At 40.6% G+C, this 22,943-nt stretch overlaps 1 protein-coding gene across 3 annotated transcripts in view; it reads right to left on the bottom strand.

The window, feature by feature from the left end:
• SLIT3 (slit guidance ligand 3) overlaps positions 1–21,888 on the bottom strand; it is a 537,095-nt gene extending 515,207 nt beyond the window's left edge. For 2 of the 3 annotated variants that reach the window (XM_050905039.1, XM_050905038.1), the window contains exon 1: positions 21,190–21,888. In XM_050905039.1, the coding sequence (XP_050760996.1) occupies positions 21,190–21,374 (185 nt within the window). In that variant the 5' untranslated portion in view covers positions 21,375–21,888. The remainder of the gene's footprint in view (positions 1–21,189) is intronic. The other variant, XM_050905037.1, reaches the window with a different exon arrangement.
• Positions 21,889–22,943: the final 1,055 nt, after the last annotated feature.

Raw genomic sequence — 22,943 nt, 5'->3', positions numbered from 1 at the left:
ATCAGAATTGAGTTTGACAACACATCACCCGCACAATAAACATTACAACTCTTACAAAAGAGCCAATAACAAAGGCAATCGGATGCTGAAGTCTTGCAACAATCTTCAAATCAATAATTCAATACTTACATATAAATAAAAAATCCTTATACAAAATTCAAATCCTTTTATATACAAGGGAGCAAAAATTCAAAACAACACTACTAGATTGTAGCAAGTCGCTATTACTCAGATGTCATTTTGCTACCTGCTGAATCCTCTATGCATTGTAGTCTCCAAGATACTCCAAAGCTTGGGCCCTTATCATAGCTGTGAGTCTTGAACAAACCCAGGTGGATCCCTAACTTAATTCCTCAACTCTTCCAAGACTATAGGTGTTTTTTAAATCAGCTGCCCATTTTGGAGCTAGCTCTGGTTGTCTACTTATGCTTTTCTAGGCATATAGAAGCCAAAGTCAAAAGCCTTACTAAAGCATAAAAATCAGTTAGCTGTCAGTACAACTCCCTAATGGTTTTGTTTGCCTTTCAAGTCTGTGAGGCATGGGCACCATACAAGTTCACAGGCACACAAAAGACTCTCGGCCTGATGGTCTTACTGCAAGTGGTGTATTTGCTTTAAGACAAGCTTCCACTTAATGCATTTTTTTAAGTCACAATTTTTTCTGATCTGGAAAACTATCAGACTCCAGGCCTAACCCTGTTAGCTTTTGGTCATAAAAGAAGTTGCTTAAATTTAGATCTCTTTCTAGAAGAAACACTATTATTTCATTTGCCATTCACTGTCAGTAAGTGTTCTAGAGCAACGTCGTGGTTTAGGCCCAGCCTGCAACAAAGCACCACGCAGCCGCTCCCGCACTCCTCCCCCCCGCACTGGGATGGGGAGGAGAAAATACAACAAAAAGCTCATGGATCGAGACAAGGACAGGGAGGGATCACTCACCACTTATGGTCCCAGGCAAAACAGACTCGATTTTGGGGGAAAAATAAACCAATTTGTTACCAACCAAATCAGAGTAGGATAATGAGAAACTGAACTATATCTTAAAAACACACCTTCTGCCCACCCCTCCCTTCTTCCAGGGCTCAGCTTTGCTCCCAATACCTCTACCTCCTTCCCCCCACCGCGGCACAGGGGGACGGGGAATGGGGGTTTCGATCAGTTCATCACATGTTTCTGCCGCTCCCTCCTCCTCAGGGGAGGACTCCTCACACTCTTCCCCTGCTCCAGCGTGGGGTCCCTCCCATGGGGGTCAGCCCTCCATCAGTTTCTCCAACTCAAGTCCTTTCCACGCACTGCAGTCCTCCACAAACTGCTCCAGCGTGGGCTCTCCCACAGAGTCACGGCCTTCTCCGGGCCCGGCCACCCGCTCCGGCGTGGGGTCCTCCACGGGCTGCAGGGGAATCTCTGCTCCGCCGTTCACCTCCATGGGCTGCAGGGGGACAGCCTGCCGCCTCACCACGGGCTGCAGGGGAATCTCTGCTCCGCCGTTCACCTCCACGGGCTGCAGGGGGACAGCCTGCCGCCTCACCACGGGCTGCAGGGGAATCTCTGCTCCCCCGCACCTCCTCCCTTGTCTCCTTCACTGACCTCGGTGTCTGCATGGCTGTTTCTCTCACATCCCACTCCTCTCTTCGCTGTAGCTCCTGTTCTTCTTCCATCTTCTTCTTCCTCTCCTTCTCTTTCTACTGTAGCTCTTCTGTCTTCTTCCTCCTCCATCTTCCTCCACGTTGTTACTCCCTCCCCCAGCAGTCTTTTTCCCCTCCTGAAATACGCTGTCACAGAGGCACAATCACCGTTGCTGATTGGCTCGGCCTTGGGCAGAGGCGGGTCCGGGTTGGAGCGAGGGAAGCTTCTAGCAGCTTCTTCCCGTTGCTGATTGGCTCGGCCTTGGCCAGAGGCGGGTCCGAGTTTGGAGCCGGGGAAGCTTCTAGCAGCTTCTCACAGGAGCCACCCCTGGAGCCCCTGCCCCGCTACACAAACCCAGGAGAAGGAAGGAAGGAATTTTTCCTCCCTTTCAGAGAGCTCTCAGGTGCCAATCTGGCAAACGCAGTGACATTCCTAACAACAAAACTGAAGATCATCTTTGATGTCCAATAATTTCATGGCAGTAGCTGATTTTGCATCTCAATGACAAACACAAGTCCTAGATGGGCAGTATTTCAGAAAATATTTATTAATCCATTTGTCTTTAACCTAGGAAGACATTACACAAAATGAAAATACATACAAAGTGAAAATAACGTGCTATCTAAGGAGAAGGCAGTCTAGAGTACCAGTTGCAACTTATTCAAGTCCTCGGATGTTTGTTCATTTATATTAATAAACAAAGAATTCAATAAGAGCAGTAGAGAAACTGCATACTGTATTTAAGAAAAAATTAACTGCCATACACTTCAAAAGACAGCTCTTACCCAAGTTACACAGCACTAGGATTCTTTCCTGTCCAACTGCTTCATAAGGAAGGTAAGTATGTATTTCTAGTCATAGAATCTCAAACATGAAATTTAGTGTCTGTTCCCGCTAAGTTTTCAAAGGGGCTACCACATAGCAGCTCAAAGCAATACACATTTGTGTCACATTTGGGACAAACAAATCAGCATAAAACCCAATACTCTGAAAAGAATCTTGGTTAAACCAACACCCCATGTCATCTACAGGGAAGATGCATTTCTCTTCATCTCATTTTTTGGTATTTTCCAACAAGGGATGCATAAAATCTGTATGTCACACAGAACGATGCACTTAGGATTTAATAAAAATCTCTCTTGTCCCCTAAGAACCAAACAGGTCAGGATCCAACACACCATCTAGAACTTGCATCAAAACAAGCCTCAGCTAGAACACAATTCATGAAATTTCCAAAAGTTCATGAAGAACAGAAGAGAAATAATTACCCCACAAATTTAAGAGCAACTGTTTTGAGGATATAGCACACATTCTTTGTTATGATTAATTTGTAATACATTCCAACGGATTTATTTTTAAATGATAAATCAATTTGGCATGAACATTCAAAATGTGGGAGCTAAAATTCAAGTGATAACAATTGAATCCAGATTCCTGAATCTAAAGAGTTACTGATATTTTTCATTAGCCCAATTCCTCCAAATAAGTCAAGCAGCACACATTCTTGGGAAACAAGACTTTTATTGTTTTGCCATTACACTGCTAAAGGACTTTGTCGATCCAAACCACCTGCTAGAATGACAGCTGAGTCATCCCTTTAAAATTTTCCTGTTTGATTTGTTTTCCCAGCCCCTAATCACTATGCAAGGCAACCATGAACACAAACACACAACACCTGAACTGGAAGAAACATGCATTTCCACAGGGAAGTTAACCATTCACTTGGCTACCTATTGCACTCTAGAAGCTTAAAGCCATGAGGAATACCTTCTTGATTTTTATGAAAGCTACCTGCAGGGTTGGAGGCAAAAGGTTGTTCAGTAAAGCCCTCCTCTCTTTACAAGTACTTATGTTCTTAGTTTGGGAACATGCTAACAACCATAACCATTAAAAGAAGAAAAATCCACTGCCATGTGTGAATGTATCCATAGAGTAGCTTTTGGCTACCCTTTGCAGTCTTTACACACCCAGTGTCTGTTTTATTATTTTAACCGTTTTCCCGGACTTCTGCTATGGAGTTAATTTGTCTTTAATGGGTATGGACTGCCGCTAGCCTCTTAACCCTAAATGACTATAATTCCCTATAGAAAGCACTTGGCAATTCTCTTATGCCTTCAATCCAAGAACTTCAAAGTTACTATGATAAACTACTCAATTATAACACTACCCTGAAGCCCTCTGGCAGCACAATCTGCATATCTTCAGATTTAACATATTTCCATCTCAACTTTTGCAATGTAGGAAATAAAGCCCTGGGACTGGATTTTATGAAATACACGAATTCCATTAGTTTCCAAATCACTTGGGCAAGTATGAACATCACTTATAAAGAAAAAGACAAAAAACTTCAAAATTATGTTCAGCTGAAATAATTTCTTTTTTTTTTTTAAGATGGTACATTCCATATAAGACCTTTTTTTAAAGTTTTTTTTCCTTCTTAAAACAAACAGTTGACTTTATAAAGGAGCATGAGAATTTTTTTTTTTTTTTTTTTTTTTTTTACACTGACTTCTAGGAAGACTAGTACTCTAAACATTTCACATCATCTAGTTCAATAGAAAATAGGAAAAAAAAAAAAAGTCCTCCACCTGGGAGAAAATAAGCCTATGCAACAATTACAGGTGGGGCACTGACTGACCAGGGAGTTGCTTTGCAGAAAAGGATCTTGGAGTCCCACTGTGCCACAAAATTTCAGCAGTGTGCCCTTGCTGCAGTGAAGGCCATCCTTGCCCAGACTGTACTAGCAAGAGTGTAGCCAGAAGGGTTTAAGCATTTGAAAGAATTGACTAATCTCTTGTATTCAGGATTTGTGGCAGTTCATCTGCAATACTGTATCCAGTTTCAGGCTCTCCAGCACAAGAAAGGCATTGATACATTGGAGAGGGTGAAGTAAAGGGCCACTGAGACTATCAGGAAGCTGTAGCATATGACATAGGAACAGAGGCTGAGAGAGCCAACGTTGTTGAACACAAACAAAAGGTTAAGGGGAGATCTTACTGCAGTCTACAACTACTTAGTAGGTAGGAGAATATAGACCCCCTTCTCTGATCTGCAGTAAGGTCAAGTCTTATGTGGAGGAACATTAGTAGAGAAAAAACAATCCCCGCCAAAACCACCAGTTCTTGAAAGGATTCAGAAATATTCTGCATAGCTTCAATAACGAGTACTGCACCCAGTGTATTAGCATAGTAAAATTGGGATCCAATAATTTTGGTATTGCTTGCTATCCATGTCAAACCAAAATAACAATAAACTTACAATCTAACATTTAATAATTGTTGTTGTTGTTGGATAGCACCACATGTATGACACTGGATAGTTTCAGTCTCCAGAATAATTTAAACAGTAATTAAATAGCCACACAATAGCTGGAATGTACAAATTCTGTGCTGCAGTCCATCATACTTTTGCAACACACCTACACGATACAGCTTTTAATTCAAAAAAATTAGATCATTCCTTCTGATTACAGAAGACTTTCAGATATGACTCATGCTGTTTTCTTTCTGTCTGAACAATGAGAAAACTGATCTTAGAGGTTAAGTGCCCTAGTTTTGTGAATAAGCTATCCATTCTTAAGCCCATTACAGTAGTGCTTGGTTAATAACCCACACTAAGTGTCCAAATGATCTGGAACTGCTTGCAGGCAACACACTTCTGTCCTCATCCTTATAAACATACGAAAAACGACTTGGCAAACTATAGGTGTTAAAAAACACCAAGAAAAAACTACCTTTTGCAACTTGTGCAATGGCTGAATTCCCCATTGAGCAGATTGCTGTTGAAAATCGTACCTGAGGCCTGCAGAAAGCAGCATAATGGACTGAGTGATTCAAGCACTCTGTTTCTTCCAAGGAAATACACATTTGTCCCAGCCTGCAGGAACTCCTGACTAATTATTATAGTTTGCAGACTTTATTATATATAAAGGAAATGTTATGCTGGCAAAATAATGTTTTAACAGTACATTTTACACTCCCATGCCCTCCACCTTTGTCCCCAAAGTTTTGTGGTTACTCTTGACAAGCTCCAGATCTCCCTTGGTAGTGTCATCTGTGCCCTTGTGAAAGATAAAGAGCCTGCAGGAAAAATGAAACAGGTTGAGAGGTTGTATTGGCACAACCTCATGTGCCAGTACACAAATACAAAGCTTTTGAAACAAGCAGGAAGAGATAATGTTTTGACTACAGATGCAGAAATACACCACCCATTGGAATAACACAGTGGGATAGCTCTTGTAGTCATATGTATGTTTGGTGATGGTTGAATACAGAGCTCTCAGTAAAGACAGGCAAGGAAGAGGAGGAGGAGAGGCTGCCCTTCACGTGAAGGAACAGCTCAAATGTCTGGAGCTCCTCTATGGACTGGGCGAGAGTCCCATTGAGTGTGCAGGTTAGGATCAGAGGAGATGTCAGTGAAGGCGACATTATGGTAGGAGTTTGTTACCAACCACCCACTCAGGGTGAAGGAGGGACCAACACTCCTCTTCAAGCAATGGGAGGAAGTCTACAGATAACAGATCCTGATTCTTATGAGGAACTTGAATCTCCCTGGCATTTTCTGGAAAGGCAGCACAGGGGCAGGCAAACAAGACAGGAGGTTTCCAGAGGGTGTCAGACATAGCTTCCTAAAGTAGATGCTAGATGGGCCAACCATGGGTTAAGTTTTCCTGATCTGCTACTCAAAAATCATGAAGTGGTTGGGGGTGAGATATTCAGTAGAATCCTTGGCTTTAGTGATCATGAAACAACGACATTCAAAATGCTGAGGGGTGTGAGGGTAAGTAGCACAGCATAGACCCCGGACTTCAGGAGAGCAGAATTCAGTTTTGCAGAATTCTGAAATTTTTCAGAATGCAGGGGATTGATGGGGGACATCCTGTGGGAATCAGCCTAGAATAACCTTAGCAGAAGAACACTCCATCCAGATACTGAGGAAAATGAGCAGGTGTATCAGAATACCACCTTGGCTAACCAGTGCCGAAGAGAGAGTATGGTACACAGGAGTACAGAAACATTGCCCAAACGTTAAGCGATGGTATTAGGAAAGTCAAAGCTCAGCTAGAGTTCAAACTGGCCAGGGTCATCAAGAAAAGCTTCTAGCAGTACATTAGTATAAAAGAATAAGGAAGATATGATGGTTTAGTGACAGACTGAGGTGCTCGATGCCTTCTTTGCATTAAGTCTTCACTGACACAGTCTCCCAAGACTTTGCGTCTAAAGACAAGGTTCAAGGAGGAGAGGAACAGCTAGTAGTGGCAGAGGATCAAGTCAAGCCTCTATTAAGAAATCGTGACCCATACAATCCTGTGGGAACAGATAGGATGCATCTACAGGTGCAGAGAAATCTGGCTAATAAAGTGCAGCCTTGCTGTGACATCTCTGATACAGGTATACGTTACATTTGTCTTCAAAAAAGTTGAAAAGAATGATATGGCGAAGTGCAGGCTGGTCAGCATCAGCCTCATTTTGGTCCCTGGAAAAGTCAGTGCAAATACTATTGGAAGCGATTTCTGGGCACACAGAAGAGAAGATGACTGAAAATAGCCAACAGATTTACCAAAGTTAAATCATGCTTGACCAACCTGACTGCCTTCTATGCTGAAACAACATCTGTGGATTAATGGACAACAGTGTCTTTCTCAACTACATGGGGAATACTGTGTCCAGTTTTGGGCCCCTCAGTCCAAGAAAGATACTAATAAACTTGAGCAAGTCCAGTAAAATATCACTAAAATGATCAAGGAACTTGACTACATGAGTCTGAGGAAGCTTAGCTTCTTTAGCCTGGAGAAGGGCAGGCTTTGGGTGACTGAAGAGCAGTCTTCCAATACCTACAGAGAGGTTACTCTGAAAACGGAGCAAGGCTCTTTACTGAGGTACGCAGCAAAAGAGATACAATGATCATACATTGAAATAAGAGAGATTCTGGCTGTTTATAAAAAAACCCATGTTACTATCAGGAAGTAAGAAGCTGTGGAAAAGGTTGCATAAAGGTGCTGTGGTTTTCAAGACCCAACTGGACAAATCCCTGTGTAACCTGGTCTGAATTCCATGTTGAGCCTGCTTTGAGCAGAGGCTGGACTAGCAGACTTCCTGAAGTCCTTTCCAACCTTAAAGATTCTATGATTCTACATTTTCTACAAAGAAAAGGGTAAAACATTTGTTTGTTGGTTTTTGTTTTGGGAGAAGGTGAAGGGTTAGTAGAAAGCTTTAAATCTGAAGCACAAAGAAAACTATGGAAAATACTTTAAAATACAGTTGCTACAGAAACATGATTTAATATGAAGAAGCCAGGATGTGCACATTATAAAGAGAAAGAAGTACAGTACTGTGTCATATTAGCTCAAGCATCATTATCATTCATTTAAAAAAAAAAAAACCCAAGGTTAACAGCTGCATATACAAAAACTTCATTTTTTACTTGTTTCTTTTCAATTCTTGATTTTATTTAACCATTCCTACTTAACTCCTATAACTGTAGCTCATCTTTCATATTCAACATGCACCAGGTGGTTGTATGGACATTAGGTGGTTACATCGGTCCAGTGCTATTCCAACAAAGACCCAGCAGTTATACAGGTAGAAATCAGACAATGTCAAACATTCTTTGGGCCATATTTTCACTCAAGTATCAAATGGACAATCTGATCAGGATATGAATAGATATGTGCCTGCGCTTCAATCTTCGTCACTTTTGGACCTTAAAGGTTACCCAAATGAATTCATGTTCACCATCTCAATTAGGAATACCTTGTAAATCAATGTAAAATATAACCTGTGATAACTGAACTTCAGAAAAATCTTCTAAGAAGTATGAGCTTTCTTCAGCGTTAACGTCATTACTACAATTTATGGCAAACACTTATACTTTTCCAAAATTTTAATAATTTCTCCAGTGTGTTTAATGCTAATTTAATGTTAATTAAGGACTTCTAGAACAGAATGCAATCAAGTGAGAAACAAGGGCTGATAAAAATTACTGTTTTTCATGAGATTGTTTTTTGCCCTGACTCTTCTACACACTTGTCTTTTTTTTGTCGGCTTTGTTTTTTTAATTCTGTACACAATCAATCACAACAGGCTCATCTGGGGAAAAAAAAAAAAAAAAAAACACAAAACAACATTGCATGTAAACTTCAGCAAAATTCACATTGCTTTATTCCACAGAGACAATATCTGATGTTTGCATTTAAGTCTGTATTTCACATAACCATATGTGGTATATGACTGAATATAACGCAGTGAAGAAACTGCCATCTGCCTAGGTGCTCTTCACTAATACAGATAGTTTGATGTTTAGGACTTGAAATATTTCACACCCGCTTCTGACTGCTGTAACTCTTGATGACTTGGGAAAAGAGTTCTACCAACAAACAAATGATTTTAGTGAAGCCTGACATGAAAATCAAGCCTCGATTTCATCTCCTTGCTCACTTTCAGACATGTATGGACTAGAAACTGTTCCCAGGAGATCTTTTCCTGGAAAGGTAATAGAAGTCTTTTTTTGTGTTTGGGCTTTTTTTTGTTGTTGTTCAGGGGTTTTTTTTTAATCTAATAAACATCCAATTTCACCAACTCTATCCCATCCAAGAAGTACCACGCTGAGTGTACATGTCTACCATAGCCACTACAGAGCAGATTAAGCCAAGAAGTTGCAGTAAAAGATGTAGGACAGTTTTAATATGTAAAAGGAAATTTTGAAGAAAGTTGTGTATTGACTTGACCAAGTTAGCATCCAGATGTTACAACTACAAGCAATTTTTTCATTCTCAAGTAGATTCCCACCTTCCCTGTCCCCCTCCAACTTCTGGTTTTCAACACTTGTCTTGCTGGAGTGAAGTTGAATTGATTTCACAATGTTTGCTAAATGAACACAAAACTCAAGTTTTTCTAAACAAGACTTGGCACACATATTTGATGTTTCAAGTTACTGAAACTACTCATGCTTATAAACCCACTTTGCACTAAGCCTATTATATACCTAAGAACTATGGAAGAACAACCTTGGAAAATATCTGTTCTATAAAATGAAGTTAACATCAACCGGGAATAATTCATTTTCAACTTCTAAAAAACTTCATAAGCAATTAGCTAAAGAATTTCGCGGGGGGGGGGGGGGGGAAAAGGACCAACCAAAAATCCAAACAACCCCCCAAAAAATTCATAAAACACTTTTGATTGCTTCTTATCTTTTGCTGCCTTTTCATATGTTATCTATTAAAATTCACAACTCCAAAGGATCTTTGGATTGTTTCTTATACTTTCACTTTCTTATCTGAGAAACTTCTATCCAGATGTGTGTTTTCGTCTCACTCTGAAGAACCAGCCTTTGCCTTAGGGCTTTATTTCTCAATATCTGCTTCCACTTCTGGAAAACAAGTTTTCCTTGCTCAAGGATTTTACTTCTGTGATTTTTTTTTCACCACTGGATTCTTGTCTCCAGCTTACCTCCCTACTGCATTTATTTAGGCATTTCAGAAATGCACAATTGCTTCCCTGTACTGTTTCCTTACGAGTTGTCTTTTTTGCTCCCCAGCTATATTCTTAAAGCACCATCTTTACCACTTCAAGAGGATGAGACGGCTAGCCTCTTCTCATCATTCTACAACTATTTCAGAGAAGCTTATGAGCCAGAAGTTCCCATCTCGCTAAGTGATGCTGTAGCCACTGCCACCCTCATCAAGCAAAGATGTTTCATCCAGGTTTTTCCAAAATTGGCATTTCAAAAAATGTGCTTAATATAATGCCTCCCCAGTCTAAACAAAACCATCACACAGACAAAAGATAAATTTGGGGAAAATCCATAAGTTAAGGTCCCACTAAAGTCCAGGCAAAACATGCTTTATGACTAACAGGAAGGCACAAGACATTTAAACTGCTTTCAGGATGCAGCTTTTTCTTGCTAAAATTTCTCAGAGTCATATTTAAAGAATACAACTGTTTTAATTAAACATTAGTGTCTCCATATCTGTGGACGACCAGTACACATATATGCAGTGATTAATTTTAATGGGCTTGATGCCATGTGACCACATTTGTTATCTGAGCTTTATATGCTATGTATTATATTCTAAAACAGACAGAATGAGCAATCAAACCTTTGGCAGACAAGGATTCTGTGCTGTTTGCTATTTTCTTACTGTAAGGGGGAAAAAAAAAATCATTGATGTAAAGCTAAATTATATTCTCACATAGAGATTTGGGTAACAATTGAGAATTTCTTTGGCCATCCATCTTTGACAAGACAGTATGTCCCAAGGAACATGATTACAAAATTCTAGGGAAATGTCTTCCATTTTAGGATGAGCGTTTCAGAATCTCTAAAGAAAAACTGAAGTTAGGAAGCTGAATCTTTTCTACTTTGGGGCGAGCTGTTTGTGGAAAAAGCTTTTCCAAGTCATATGAAACTACGTTACTGCTAATGCTAATAATCATTTTTGCCAGACAGACAACCGAGTACTTCTTCAACTTCAAGAGCTGCTAAAATATCTGAAGAAGTGCTCATTATTCACCAGTGCATACCCAGAGAAAACGTCAGTAAAAACAATACAGTAGGACAGTTCGGCTGAACTGACTTAAGACATTTAGTTTTACTATGACCTGAGAAAGTCACTGTCTGTATCTTTTGAAACTGTCAGGGTTATTTATTAGGGTCCCGTAACAACATATGCCAGTAATACTTATTTTGTCCAAGTTAACTAACACATTCCTTACCAGCCACAGGAATAAAGGAAAAAGACCAATTGAAAAACCAAGGATTAAGAAATAGTCCTCTAACTATTAGTATGCACAAGAATGCACTTATGCCTCTGCTTTCAGCCCGTTATTTCCATAATAGTTAAATGCTTATCTTTTGAAACATTTCATGAGAATGTTCATTCACATACTCTTCCCCTCCACGCTGCCCTCCACCCCAGTCAAGCAGCCAACCTTGACAGAATCTAGCTCTTGGGAAAAAGAGCTCGGAGCCAGCCATTAAAAATTGCATTTTATAGCGCTGTGATTTTGGAGATCAGAACCTCAGATTCACTAATATGAAATTTATTAGCATTTCTGTTATCATGCTTAGGAACACCCTTACGATAGCTCAAAATTTCTTCATGTTTAGCGTTGTACAAACAAAGAAGTCCCAAAAGGCTTTCAGTAAAGACAAAAAGAGCAAAGGGATGAAGACAAGCAGATGAAACAGTACTGATCGGTACAGCAGGCACTGTCTTCAACGCTAAAGTAGCCTAACTTGCATTACATATTTTTAACTGATATCATGAAAATTACAGTAAATTTAAAATTTTGCAAAGCAACTTTTCTTTTTTTTAAATGAGGACAGTTCCTCCCAAGCAAAAGCATCAAAATGGAAAAAAAATAAAATTTAAAAAAAAAAATCTATCAGAAATGGAGTTCATCACCATCCCCCCCCATCTTCTACAAGCATGTTCACAGGCTGTTAAAATGGGTTACTGATCTCCAAATCATTAACCTCCAGAGCGGTTTATCCCTCCACTTACATGGAGCCCTGGTCGAAATAGAACCACCGATCTTCTGGCTATGTAGACAGGAACGACTGTGAAGGTACACAGAGAAAACATTCTGAAAAATTACAGGCAACTGATTTGTCTTGTTCTTTTGGGTGATTGCCTGTATGTACCGTCACAGCATAATGTCACTACAGTATCCCCCACACAACAGAAGAGGGTTAAAGTCTCTCCAATTAAACTCCTAAATATAGCATCACTGCTAAAAGCCTTGCACCTCAAACTGGAATGAACACAGGCCCACATAGCAGCCAGCGAGGTGTCAATGATAAGAACGCTATCTCCCAAAATTCTCAGTGTTGCTTGGACTCTAAATACATTTAATAGGTGTTTGAGGGTCTTCATTAGTAACCTGATACTACTTCCACAAGGTTGATTCTTCACCATGCAACTGAAGTAGGAAGGCAGTCATACTGACCTCTCTGCAGGAAGCATTGAGGGCTCTCCTAATAAGTCCCTTCGACATAAGAAGTTAAGAATCATTTCTTACAGTATTGCAAGTTTTCAGGAAAGCATAGGTAAAAGTGAGTTGGTGAGCCATACAAATTCTGAAATCAATTTAGAAGTAAATTTCAGATAGGTTTTGCAGATTGCTTGACGGAAAGTCAAGACAAGACCAGCTTTAAAACACTGAGTTTTCTTCCTCATTTTAACTGAACTGATGTTTATTGAAAACGCTCCCTTCATCAGTGACAGAAAAGGAAAGAATATAGCCATCGGTTAAAGTGATTCCTACTTGAGGGACAAAATTAAATTAAGGTCTCAGAAAAAGAAGGAACTCACAGATCGAAAGGTAAAAATCTAATTAAAAGCTCCAGAAATCTATCAATCATAGGATTAAAAACATATATTGCAGCCAAACAGATGGTGTAAAACCGAAATACAAGACAATTTTTTTCTGACAGAGACAACTGACAGACCAGATTCAGTTGGGGTAAAAAAAAAAAAAAAAAAGAAAAAAGCTGAAAATAACTGGCAGAGAGGTAAGAATCAGCCTCTTAAACTCTCTTTTCTACAGAGATGGCCCTCAACTCATCTAAAATTTACTCTCAGTGCGAGACCACAGACCTGTTCCCCTTATGTAAATAGGTAGATAGATCTTTTGTGTATTTAGTACCATTAGAAAAGACTGTCAGTTGCTTACAAAGCCATTTCTCAATGGGGAGGAAGTAGTTCTTGCCATTGATGAGAGCCATTCAAGATCTTAAATGATATGTCTGACTGGACAACATTGAAAACAGATTTGAAAATAGACAGAGCATTATGGATCTCTGGAGAAAAAACTTTAAAAATACTGAAAACAGAATAGCTTAGACCATGTTTCAACCAGAATATTATTAGAACCCAGCCCTTTCTTACCCTGAAAATCACTTAAAACCAAACAAAAAAGACAAATTGATATAGCCTTACACTGGCAAGCGAACCCTGAACATAAAAAGGATGGGAGTGACAACAGCAGTCCCAAGCCAAAATCCATGTAATATTATAAAAATGCACTTGAATCAACACGAATTAATAGAAACTCCCTGTCACCCAAGGAGCAGAAAGGAACTGAGGACAGGAGGCACATTCTACCAGCCTATCTCAAAGACCTCACAAGAGGATGGGGCACAAAATTTACCTCTATCGTGATAACATTTTCTGAACACCACTGCTCATCTATACATCCCTGTAATAGGAACGTATGGATAGACAATCACCTGAAGAAGTCTTTGCCACACATTACTTCTAGTCATTCTCCGTGACATCGCCAACATTATTTTTCTTCCAAAAGCTTTGCCATTTGAAGTTCACTTTAGCTTTTCTCCCCAAAGTTATCGTGACTCCTTCCTTCCTCATCTGAAGTTAGAAACTTGCTTTGGCTCAACTTGAAGAGGAGAAACAACACTGCTTTGTCTTGCAGGAGTGAAAAATAAGCCAAACAGGAAAACAGAAGCCCCTTTAGGGAGCTGTGGAACTGCAAGACAGAGGACGTGCATGTTGATTCCTACAGCTGCCATCATCAAGCCTCCACCAGAAAGTTGGCTCTACTGAAAACTAATACATGATCTGCTAGCACTGGAAAAGCATACTGGCTCACAGTCACACTTTCTCCCCCGCTGCAGAAGATCAGCCACCGTTGAAAGGGGTTTCAATACTGAGCCACAGAAATTCTTTACCTGATCCAGGATCTGTCTGTAGTTGCAGAGAGCAAACAGGTGAAAGAACTAAGAGGTACTAGGTTACTTATGAACATTCCACAACCTCTTCCTGAGGTTAACACAACATTTGAGATAAATCAGTAGTTGTCGTATTACAAGACACAGTGAAGCTTACATCAAGACCGAAGTCCAGCAGCAGACCTGCACTTCATATAATGCATTTGAGTGTTTCAGGTTAACTTAGAAAGGAAGAATCACCCCTTTAAATCACAAAGAGTTTGCTACAGTGTAGTACCTCATAAGGCTGGAGGCACTTTTGAAGACAAAAGAGGCTCCAGAACGTGCAAGTTAACAATCATTCTGAATTGGAAAGAGCTAGTTATGTTACTTCAGTAACAAGACTTAGTTAGATTTTGTAGGTTCAAATTTGGAGAAAGAGAGGCAAGTAAGGAAAAAAGATAAAGGAAATCAGGAATTACTGGGGGGGGGGAGGTGATTTACCTCTTAGTCAGATATATTTTTTAAAAATCCACAAAATTATTTCATTTGCTTGAAAAGTTACTTGAGTGGTCAGCTGCAATCCTCAGCCAAAGGTGAAAGAGAGCTCAATTCAAGTTCAGTCTTTGGAAAATTTATCTGAACATTACACCATTCTTAGCAGGTGTAATATGTGGAAAACAAAGAGCAACACAGTTGTGACTAGGAAAGGATCCTGACACATTTCAACTTTGAACTCAAAGCAAAACAGTTTTCCATTAATTTCTAGTGAATCAAGTATAAGCCAGCATAACTACAATATTAACCAATGGCTTCTATTCTCCATCTTTGTTCAGGAATAATTAAATCTTCTAATCAAGGAAAAATGGATGCCACTGGACCACCACCAGACAAAAAGCTATTCATTTTAAAAGATCAGCTGCAGCAACAGGCAGCCAAGGGAAATCAAGCACTGTGGGCACCACAAGAACTATATCAAGAGTTCTAGAAAAATTAAGCTTCAAGTCATTTGAGCTATTAGTTCCTGGGAGGGAACACATTCTGATTTAAGTCTCCTGAACAGTCTCCAGTAAACAAGCTCAATTGTTAACATACAATGGCTGAAACTTACTCACTGCGTATCCTTATTAGAGCCAAGTTCTTTTCCTCTATCATCCTTATAACTCCCCGAGCATCTTATGAGGTTTCTGTGTAAAAACCATTTTCTTTCTGCTCTGTGGAAGCTGAGGAATAGCTTAGATACTACTGAAATGCAGACAACAAATCATATCAAATGTTAATGTCCATGCAGGACAGGTTATTTTTGTTTTGAACATAACTGGAAATGCTTGAACTAAAAAAAAAAAAAAAAAAAAAAAAAAAAAAACAAACAAAAATAAAAGCTTGGCAGTGACATTCCAAACCAAAATATTACTGATAGTACTCACTATGAAGGTCAAATGACTTCATAGCAGTCAACTTACAAGTGACAGACAGTGTACAACACAAGGATTTTAATACAGATTACTGTACGAATAAAAAAGTATTAGGATTTACTTATTTTTGGCCTTACAATCCATCTATATGGGTAAGCTATACCAACTTTGGTACACACTTCTCCAAACTCATACACACACAGATTCCAGGGGGAAAAAAGCAATACTCATCACCTATATTTTAGAACTTCCTAAAAGACAACAGCTGTTCTTTAGGGGGGCGACTTTCCTTTCACCTAATTCTTTTGCATGAATCAATACTCAGCTACAAAAGTAAGAATATGAAAAAAGTGAATAGTCTCAGAGCAACTCCTTAAAAAATTCTGCAGTAAGTAGTCTGGTCCCTTGGATCTTAAAATCTAATCCAAATTTGTGCAAACAAATACAGACAATATGACAATGGCCACTATTTACTTCTGTAGCTACCAAATTACAATGGCTAATTTCATCCTCCTTCCTGTTTCCATCACTTCAAAACGAGGTAACAAATTTAATAGTGCAAGACACTGACCCTATACAAGTGCATGTCCATGCCCAATCAAGCACAAGTAGTCAGCGTTACGTCAGCAAAGGGAAGTATCCAAATTAAATTAAGCAACTCAGTCAAGTTTTCCCAGGATCAGTACCCCTCAGAGCAAGCTCTTCGAAGCCAAAGCCATGTATGCCTACTTATTGACACATGACCTGGGGTGGGGGGGAAGCTTCATGCAAGGTTTTGGAGACTATTACTACACAAACAAATGAGTGGTAATCCCTAGTGGGAAGAATTCTAGAAAAACAGAATGTCAGAGTCAGTATAATTATATTTGCATGTGTTTAACATTGCGTTCTGCAGTAATATGGAAGCATTCAAGACAGGAGCTTAGATTTAATTTGGAGACAAAATTGAGGAAGTTGAAGACTTATTACAAGCCAGTGCAACTTCAGCAGCTACATGCACCTAGGCCAAAAACACCATAATAATATATTTGTATAACAGAAACCCCAGACCACATGAAAACTCCAGAGTAAGCAGATGACTAAGCTTCTAAATTGCACCTAAATGTGGACACACTCAATTTAGCTACTCAGAAAAAGCACAGAACAGATTAGTCTTGCAAGCTTTATCAATTTAGCAAGGTAAAGAATCCTTCGAAGTAAAAGACAAAACAAAGCAACAATTAACACAGGAGAGCTATCAATTAAACAAGATTCTAAGCTACCAACTATAAATTCATCAAGAATTCAAACACGCCTAAATTCTCAAAAAAAAACCAAAACCCAACAACCTTTTATACATATATAATGTGCTGCTAACAGACAGGGAGATAGCTAGACGTGAATGGAAGGAAAAACACAAAGGCTCATGCTTCATACTCAAACAGAAAGCAGATATTGACCCAGAAGACTTCTGAGCAGTTTCTCCATATCACTTGTTCCTTTCCGAGCTGAAGAGTACAACTGTCAAGCAGGTGGCTTTGATCTGCTCACTGCATTTACACATCATCTCAAACTAAACTTCACTATCAGCATTATTAAGTGTTATAAAAAGCCACATGTATAATATTTCACATATATAGAAATCATTTCCATTGAAGAAAATCACATAAATAGAGAGTCACATATAAGAACTGAAGTGCTGCTAAGCAAACTCTGATTAGAGGAGTTTGATGAAGCAATCCTAAGGAACTTTTCTGAAAAGGTAAAAGATTGAAGATTTTTTATGGATGTATTTACATATTCTTAATTTCTAAACCCTAACTTCTGCTTCCTTTACTAGCACAAAACATCTTATCAATTGCATAGCTTAAATAAAAGAACCACTGTGCCCACCTCCAAAAGTTAACTATTAAATTATTAGTTTTCTCCACAACAAAAAAGGTCTATAAACTTCTTTTTTTGGTAGGATGTTAAGTTACTCAGCAAATGTGAAATGGACCAGTAAGTGCTAACGACAAGCCACAAGGTCAGCTATATCTTCCTGCTCATGTACAAGGTCCTCTGTGGAGCATCACATCTTGCAATTTGGGGAAAAATCTTAGACCTAATTTCATGTCTCTCTCTTCCTGTGTGAGATGATGGCTATTCTGAGGGTTCCTTCTCTAGAACAAAGGTGAATGGAAGTTACTCCTGGAAGTGACAAATATTTGTTTCACCACTTATTTTCTCCAGACTGAATCATTTCTTTGTGCAGTAGCATACAATATTCACCTCTTTTTAGCTCTTCATGAAACCTAACTGAGCAAAAGCTTCAATCTATACCACACAATTAGAAGACGATCATAGAATGTAATAACAAGGTAAACTGCAACACAAACCTAATACTACTTGCTATATTCGTAAAGCTACCATTAAAGATGCATCTGTGCAAAAAAAGTTTAGGATAGTTTTACAACTCTGTTTCTGTGATCACTGGTTAATCTGTGGATTCCTCTCAAGACAGAAATCACAGGTACGACTCTTTACAAAAACTACAGCCTCAAAGCATCCAAAAGAGAAAAGAAAGCACGCATCGCATTTCTCATGAAGAATCAGTAATCAAAGCTCTGGTGATGCCCATTTCTTGGGGTATCAGGAGATGATCACTAGTTCATTTAACAGAACTTCTCAATAAGAGATTTTTTTCCCCCTAAAGAGATTTCCCATTTTTTCCTTGATGTTATATTTTCAGTTTTCCTGGGGTTTCATATTAACACAAATTTAAATAATATTTAAGTTGGCTCCACTAGCCTAAACAATCTGTAACATTTGTACAAACATAACTCTAAAAGCTTAGTGGCAAAATATTTTAAGTGGTGCCATTAGTTCTCTTATTAATTAAAGCAAAAAGTTTCCAACTTGAACAGGTATGCAGAATTTTTAGCTCAGGAGAACGCAGAAAGAAGGGAAGACCTTTTCATAGCATAAGAGTCTAAATAGTCACTTGGTGTGTGGCCATCAAGAAACTTGCTAAAATTATTCTCCCAACACATAAATATTTCTCTGAGATTAAAAATATCTTCATCATTTCAGATATCATAAATTTGGCTTTATTTATAAGTTAAACAAACTAGTTAAAGACTATACATCAACCCAGTGTCATGTCATAAATAGTTACAGGTTGCCGTGGACCACAGAGAAAAAAAGAGATACTCTGATATATCCAGTGGCTGACTGATGTTTCATTAGACTCGGAGGAATATAAAGTCTTTTTCTCTCTACTGCTTACATTAGAAAACTCAAGTCAGTGCAACCAGTAGAAATTTAGATTTGAAAGAATTGATACAAGCTTTAAAACACAGTTGTAATGAAAACTACAGCGAACACTATAAAAACAGTGAAAGGCTCATGATGGACTAACAGAATGAAAAGTGAAGACAGTATTTAAAAATATGGAATAATGTGTTACTACGTAATCCTCTGTATGCTATTTCCACAAGGCTTCAGCCACTGAATGCTCCAATAATACACTATTTTAAAAAAACAAACCAAACAAACATCCAAACACAGCTACATTTCATCTTTATCAGTAGTATATCTCTGAGGTTAAATATTCAAACTGAATATTGTGAAATAGCTACTATTGTTCTTCATGCAGCCATTAATCTAAAATTTAAATCTGTAAATAACACCAAAAATTATCAGGACCAAGAGCACAGTGATTACACTCTCTTTCATTCTTTTTAACACTTAACATACCAAGGCCGAGAAACTTACTCTTTTGGCTTAGCTTCTTACAGAAGGCAAGGAAAGTTAACATCTCTATTAAGTACGTTCTCACAAATGAAACCCAGTAACAAAATTAATTTAGTCCCCCTAAAACTTAGGCAATAACAAATTACCATTTTTAAATTCTTCTCAGGTGGCCAACTAACCTTGCATTTGTGAATAATTTTAACCTGAAATTTAAAACTTTAATTCTAGCCTTTGACTCTTAAAACCATGCAAACACACCTCACCAATGAAGCATAGAAAATATATTAGTGTTACCATACATACTTACTCTGACTGGCTTGGTATACTACTTTGGTAGTTGTTTCTTGTGAGGTTTGTTGTTTTGGGGTTGGGGTTTTTTTGTCTCTAAACTGCCAGGTTGCTACCCATCAATTTTAGAGAGCACACAGTTTTGTGCACAGAAGCTAAGCTTTCTATAACACTGACATCTGAAAACTATCGTTCACACAGCTGGGGTTAAAAGGAAGGCCGATACGGCCACAAAATATTAAAGATGGTAGAATAGTGTAGTAAGAAATCTACATGTTGCTATCATTTAAGAGCTCTCAGCACTATAAAATGCATTTAGAAATATTCAAGGATGCTACAAAATTTCATTCTGGGACAGAACTTAGCCTTTAAGAGGACCCTATGCACAAAAACTTTGCTTGCTTAGTAACCTCATCTAGCTTCCTTTCTTGGAGGAAAAATTGCTTGAGAGTTCGGAGTTTCCCCAACTCTATGACCCAGAAGGAAATAAAATAGGAAGCCAGGCCATACAATCTACAGCATTTGCTTACAAGTTCAAAAACATTTTAAGTTATCAGCTAATCCACATAAGGCACAACTAACTGCACTTTACTGAGGTCATCCGTGGAGCCCCGTGCAGAGGTGCACTGAAGCTCTGTTTAACATTCCGTTCTGGACATCTTCATATCTAGCACCGGGCATTCTCTGAAATATGCCATATGCTATGCATTAAGCAATGTCAGAGATGCCGTCCTCTGCACCAAGCAAGTGCCAGAACTGTATCAGAGAACTGAAGTTTGCTTTCAGCTTTCTCCTTAAAAACCTATTAAGCAACTAAAAAGAGGCAACTAAAAAACTCAGGAGAACTTATGATACAGAAGATTTACTATGAACACATTCATTACATTCTCCCGCTCTGAGGCTGGAAGCACCCAGCAACATTACGCTACTATCAAAAACCCTGAAGTAGATTAAAAATTAAATAACCAGCTTCTCCACAGCAGTTTAAGACAGAAATTAGAGGCTGCTTTAATGTGACTTCTTATCCATTTGAATTAGTTTATGGTAGTAGTGGATTTTTCCATGGTGATGAAGTCACCATGCTGAGAAAGTAAGGAGAAACTGCCGCCAGGTGAAAACATCCAGGTTTCTAATTGCATATTAAATTGGCGTTTGCATTGACAATGATTATTGCTGGGAGCACTCCAGGTAGAGCTCTAAACTCCATTACAAGCAAGCCACTGCAAAACCCTATCAGATGGTAACTGAAACTGAAAAAATGTGAAACTCTGAACCTGATGGGGTTTTTTAAAAACAAGAACAGCAGCAGGATGACTTCTGAAAAGCTCCTCCCCTTCCCTCCTGAAAACATTAATCCGTGTTTGATTACTGAAATTGCTGTTAGTATGTACTCTGCACTGATAGGCAGGTGTTGAGAAACTCATCCCAGGTGCTTCTACAAGTAGTTGAGGAGCCCTTAACGGTTTTTACTTACAGTCTCTCTGCGTTCCTGGGAATATCCCTCGGTACAGTTTTGAGTCCTAGTCCATGACAATCCACGTTGGAAGCAATACATGTACATTTATGCGGGCATCCTCCAACAGGCATCCAACTCATGGAGCTCCAAAAGCTCAAGATCATTCCAAGGCACAGAAACGCACTTCTTCCACCAGACAACATGGTTTCTTGATCACTTCGGTGGGTATAAAAGTGTGCGCAAGCAGCCGGCCCTTAAAGATGAAATGCCTCTAAGAAGAAAGGGAAAAGAAAACAAGAGGCTCTTAGTACAGCCCAAGGGAACCCACCACTGCCATCATCGCCGGAGCACCAGCAAACCTTCAAAGGCGCCTGAAAAGGTTATGTTAGGTGGAAGAAGGTGAGGAATTGCCTCTCGGGCTCAGGTTTCTTTCTGTTATCTACGAGCGGTACCAGAAGGCAGATAGTTTAACAGAGCTTGAGCCAGATGCGTCCTCAGATGAAAGAGAAACCGGGAGCGGAGGCAAACACACACAAAACATCCATCAGAAGCGGCGGCAATCTCCAAAGCAGCCTCCTCCGCTCTGCATCGCCCCACCTGGGCCGGGCAGGTAACCCGCGCAGGAGATGACTGGGAATTCAAAGCGACCCCGCTGCAAGCTCCTCAGGCGCTCCCTCCCTCCCGCCGCTCGGCTGCTGCTGCTGCTGCTGCTGCTGCTGCCGCCGCCGCCGCGGGCCCGCACCCCCGCGCTGGCGGCCGGCGGAGCCGGGACCGGGAGGCGGCGAGGGGAGGCGGAGGGGGGCGGAGGTGGCGGCGCTCCCACCCGCTGCTGCGCTCGCCGCCGGCCGGCCGCCCGCTCGCTCTCCATTCACTGTGCATGGCAGCCGGGCGAGCGCCCGCGGCACGGTGCCACCCCTCCCCCCTCCCAAAATATCACCCGCAACGCCCATTGGCTGCGGGGCCCCTGACGTCACCAAACTGCTGAACTTTCGGAGCGGAGGGAGGGCGAAAGTTTGGGGGCCGCGTTGGCCCCGGCGGAGCGGCGCTCGGCGGCACTCCCGCGCCCCGGCTGCGCCCCGCAGCCCCTAACCCGCCCGGCGCCGCGGCGGGGGGGGGGGACGCGGTTCCCGTTGTCGGGGCGAGCCCGCCCCCTCCCCCGGTTGGGGTTTCGGAAAGGAATGTGCGGGCTGCAGCACGGGAACCGCCGCCCGGCGCTCCGGCGCTGCGTGGAACCGTCTCAAGTTTCCCCTCTGAGGGGAATTCACCTCCTTTTGTTTCCCGCGTTTCCACTCCCCGAGTACCCTCTGGCGGCGGAAGGAGGACGGTCACCGTCCGCCGGGGCTCCTGCGAGGGAAGGACGGGGCGGCCTGGCTCACCGGCCCGGCCCGAGCCCCGGCCGCGGGGGGCCGAGGCTACGCCGAGCAACTCCTCGCCTCTGTACCTCACACTGCTGTCGTTGCTGTGCTTCGAGCTCTACCGTTCAGCGCCAAGTTGAACCTCAGCAACGTTTTCTGGGTATAAGACCAAGCAGGCTGCCTCCACGTGGTAATTCCATTCTGATTTGATGTAGTTTGAGGCTCAGAACATTTTACCTCAAGTGTACTAAAAAAGCACAAAAAAACGCAGCACGCCCTGAAAATCTGATAGCATTTAGAGGCTACTTGGAAAATTGCGAGTCCTGGGAGACACACAAGGCAGCATTTTTTTAAGGTGAGTCTTAGCCCGTTAACAGGAAGGCTCTCCCTGTAGCACACCACACACGTCCAGTGACC

This window comes from Gymnogyps californianus, chromosome 14 (genome assembly GCF_018139145.2).
Source record: "Gymnogyps californianus isolate 813 chromosome 14, ASM1813914v2, whole genome shotgun sequence".
Taxonomy (NCBI): Eukaryota; Metazoa; Chordata; class Aves; order Accipitriformes; family Cathartidae; genus Gymnogyps; species Gymnogyps californianus.
Note: the sequence above shows the minus strand (reverse complement) of the source record. Positions and strands in the feature narration are given on the sequence as shown.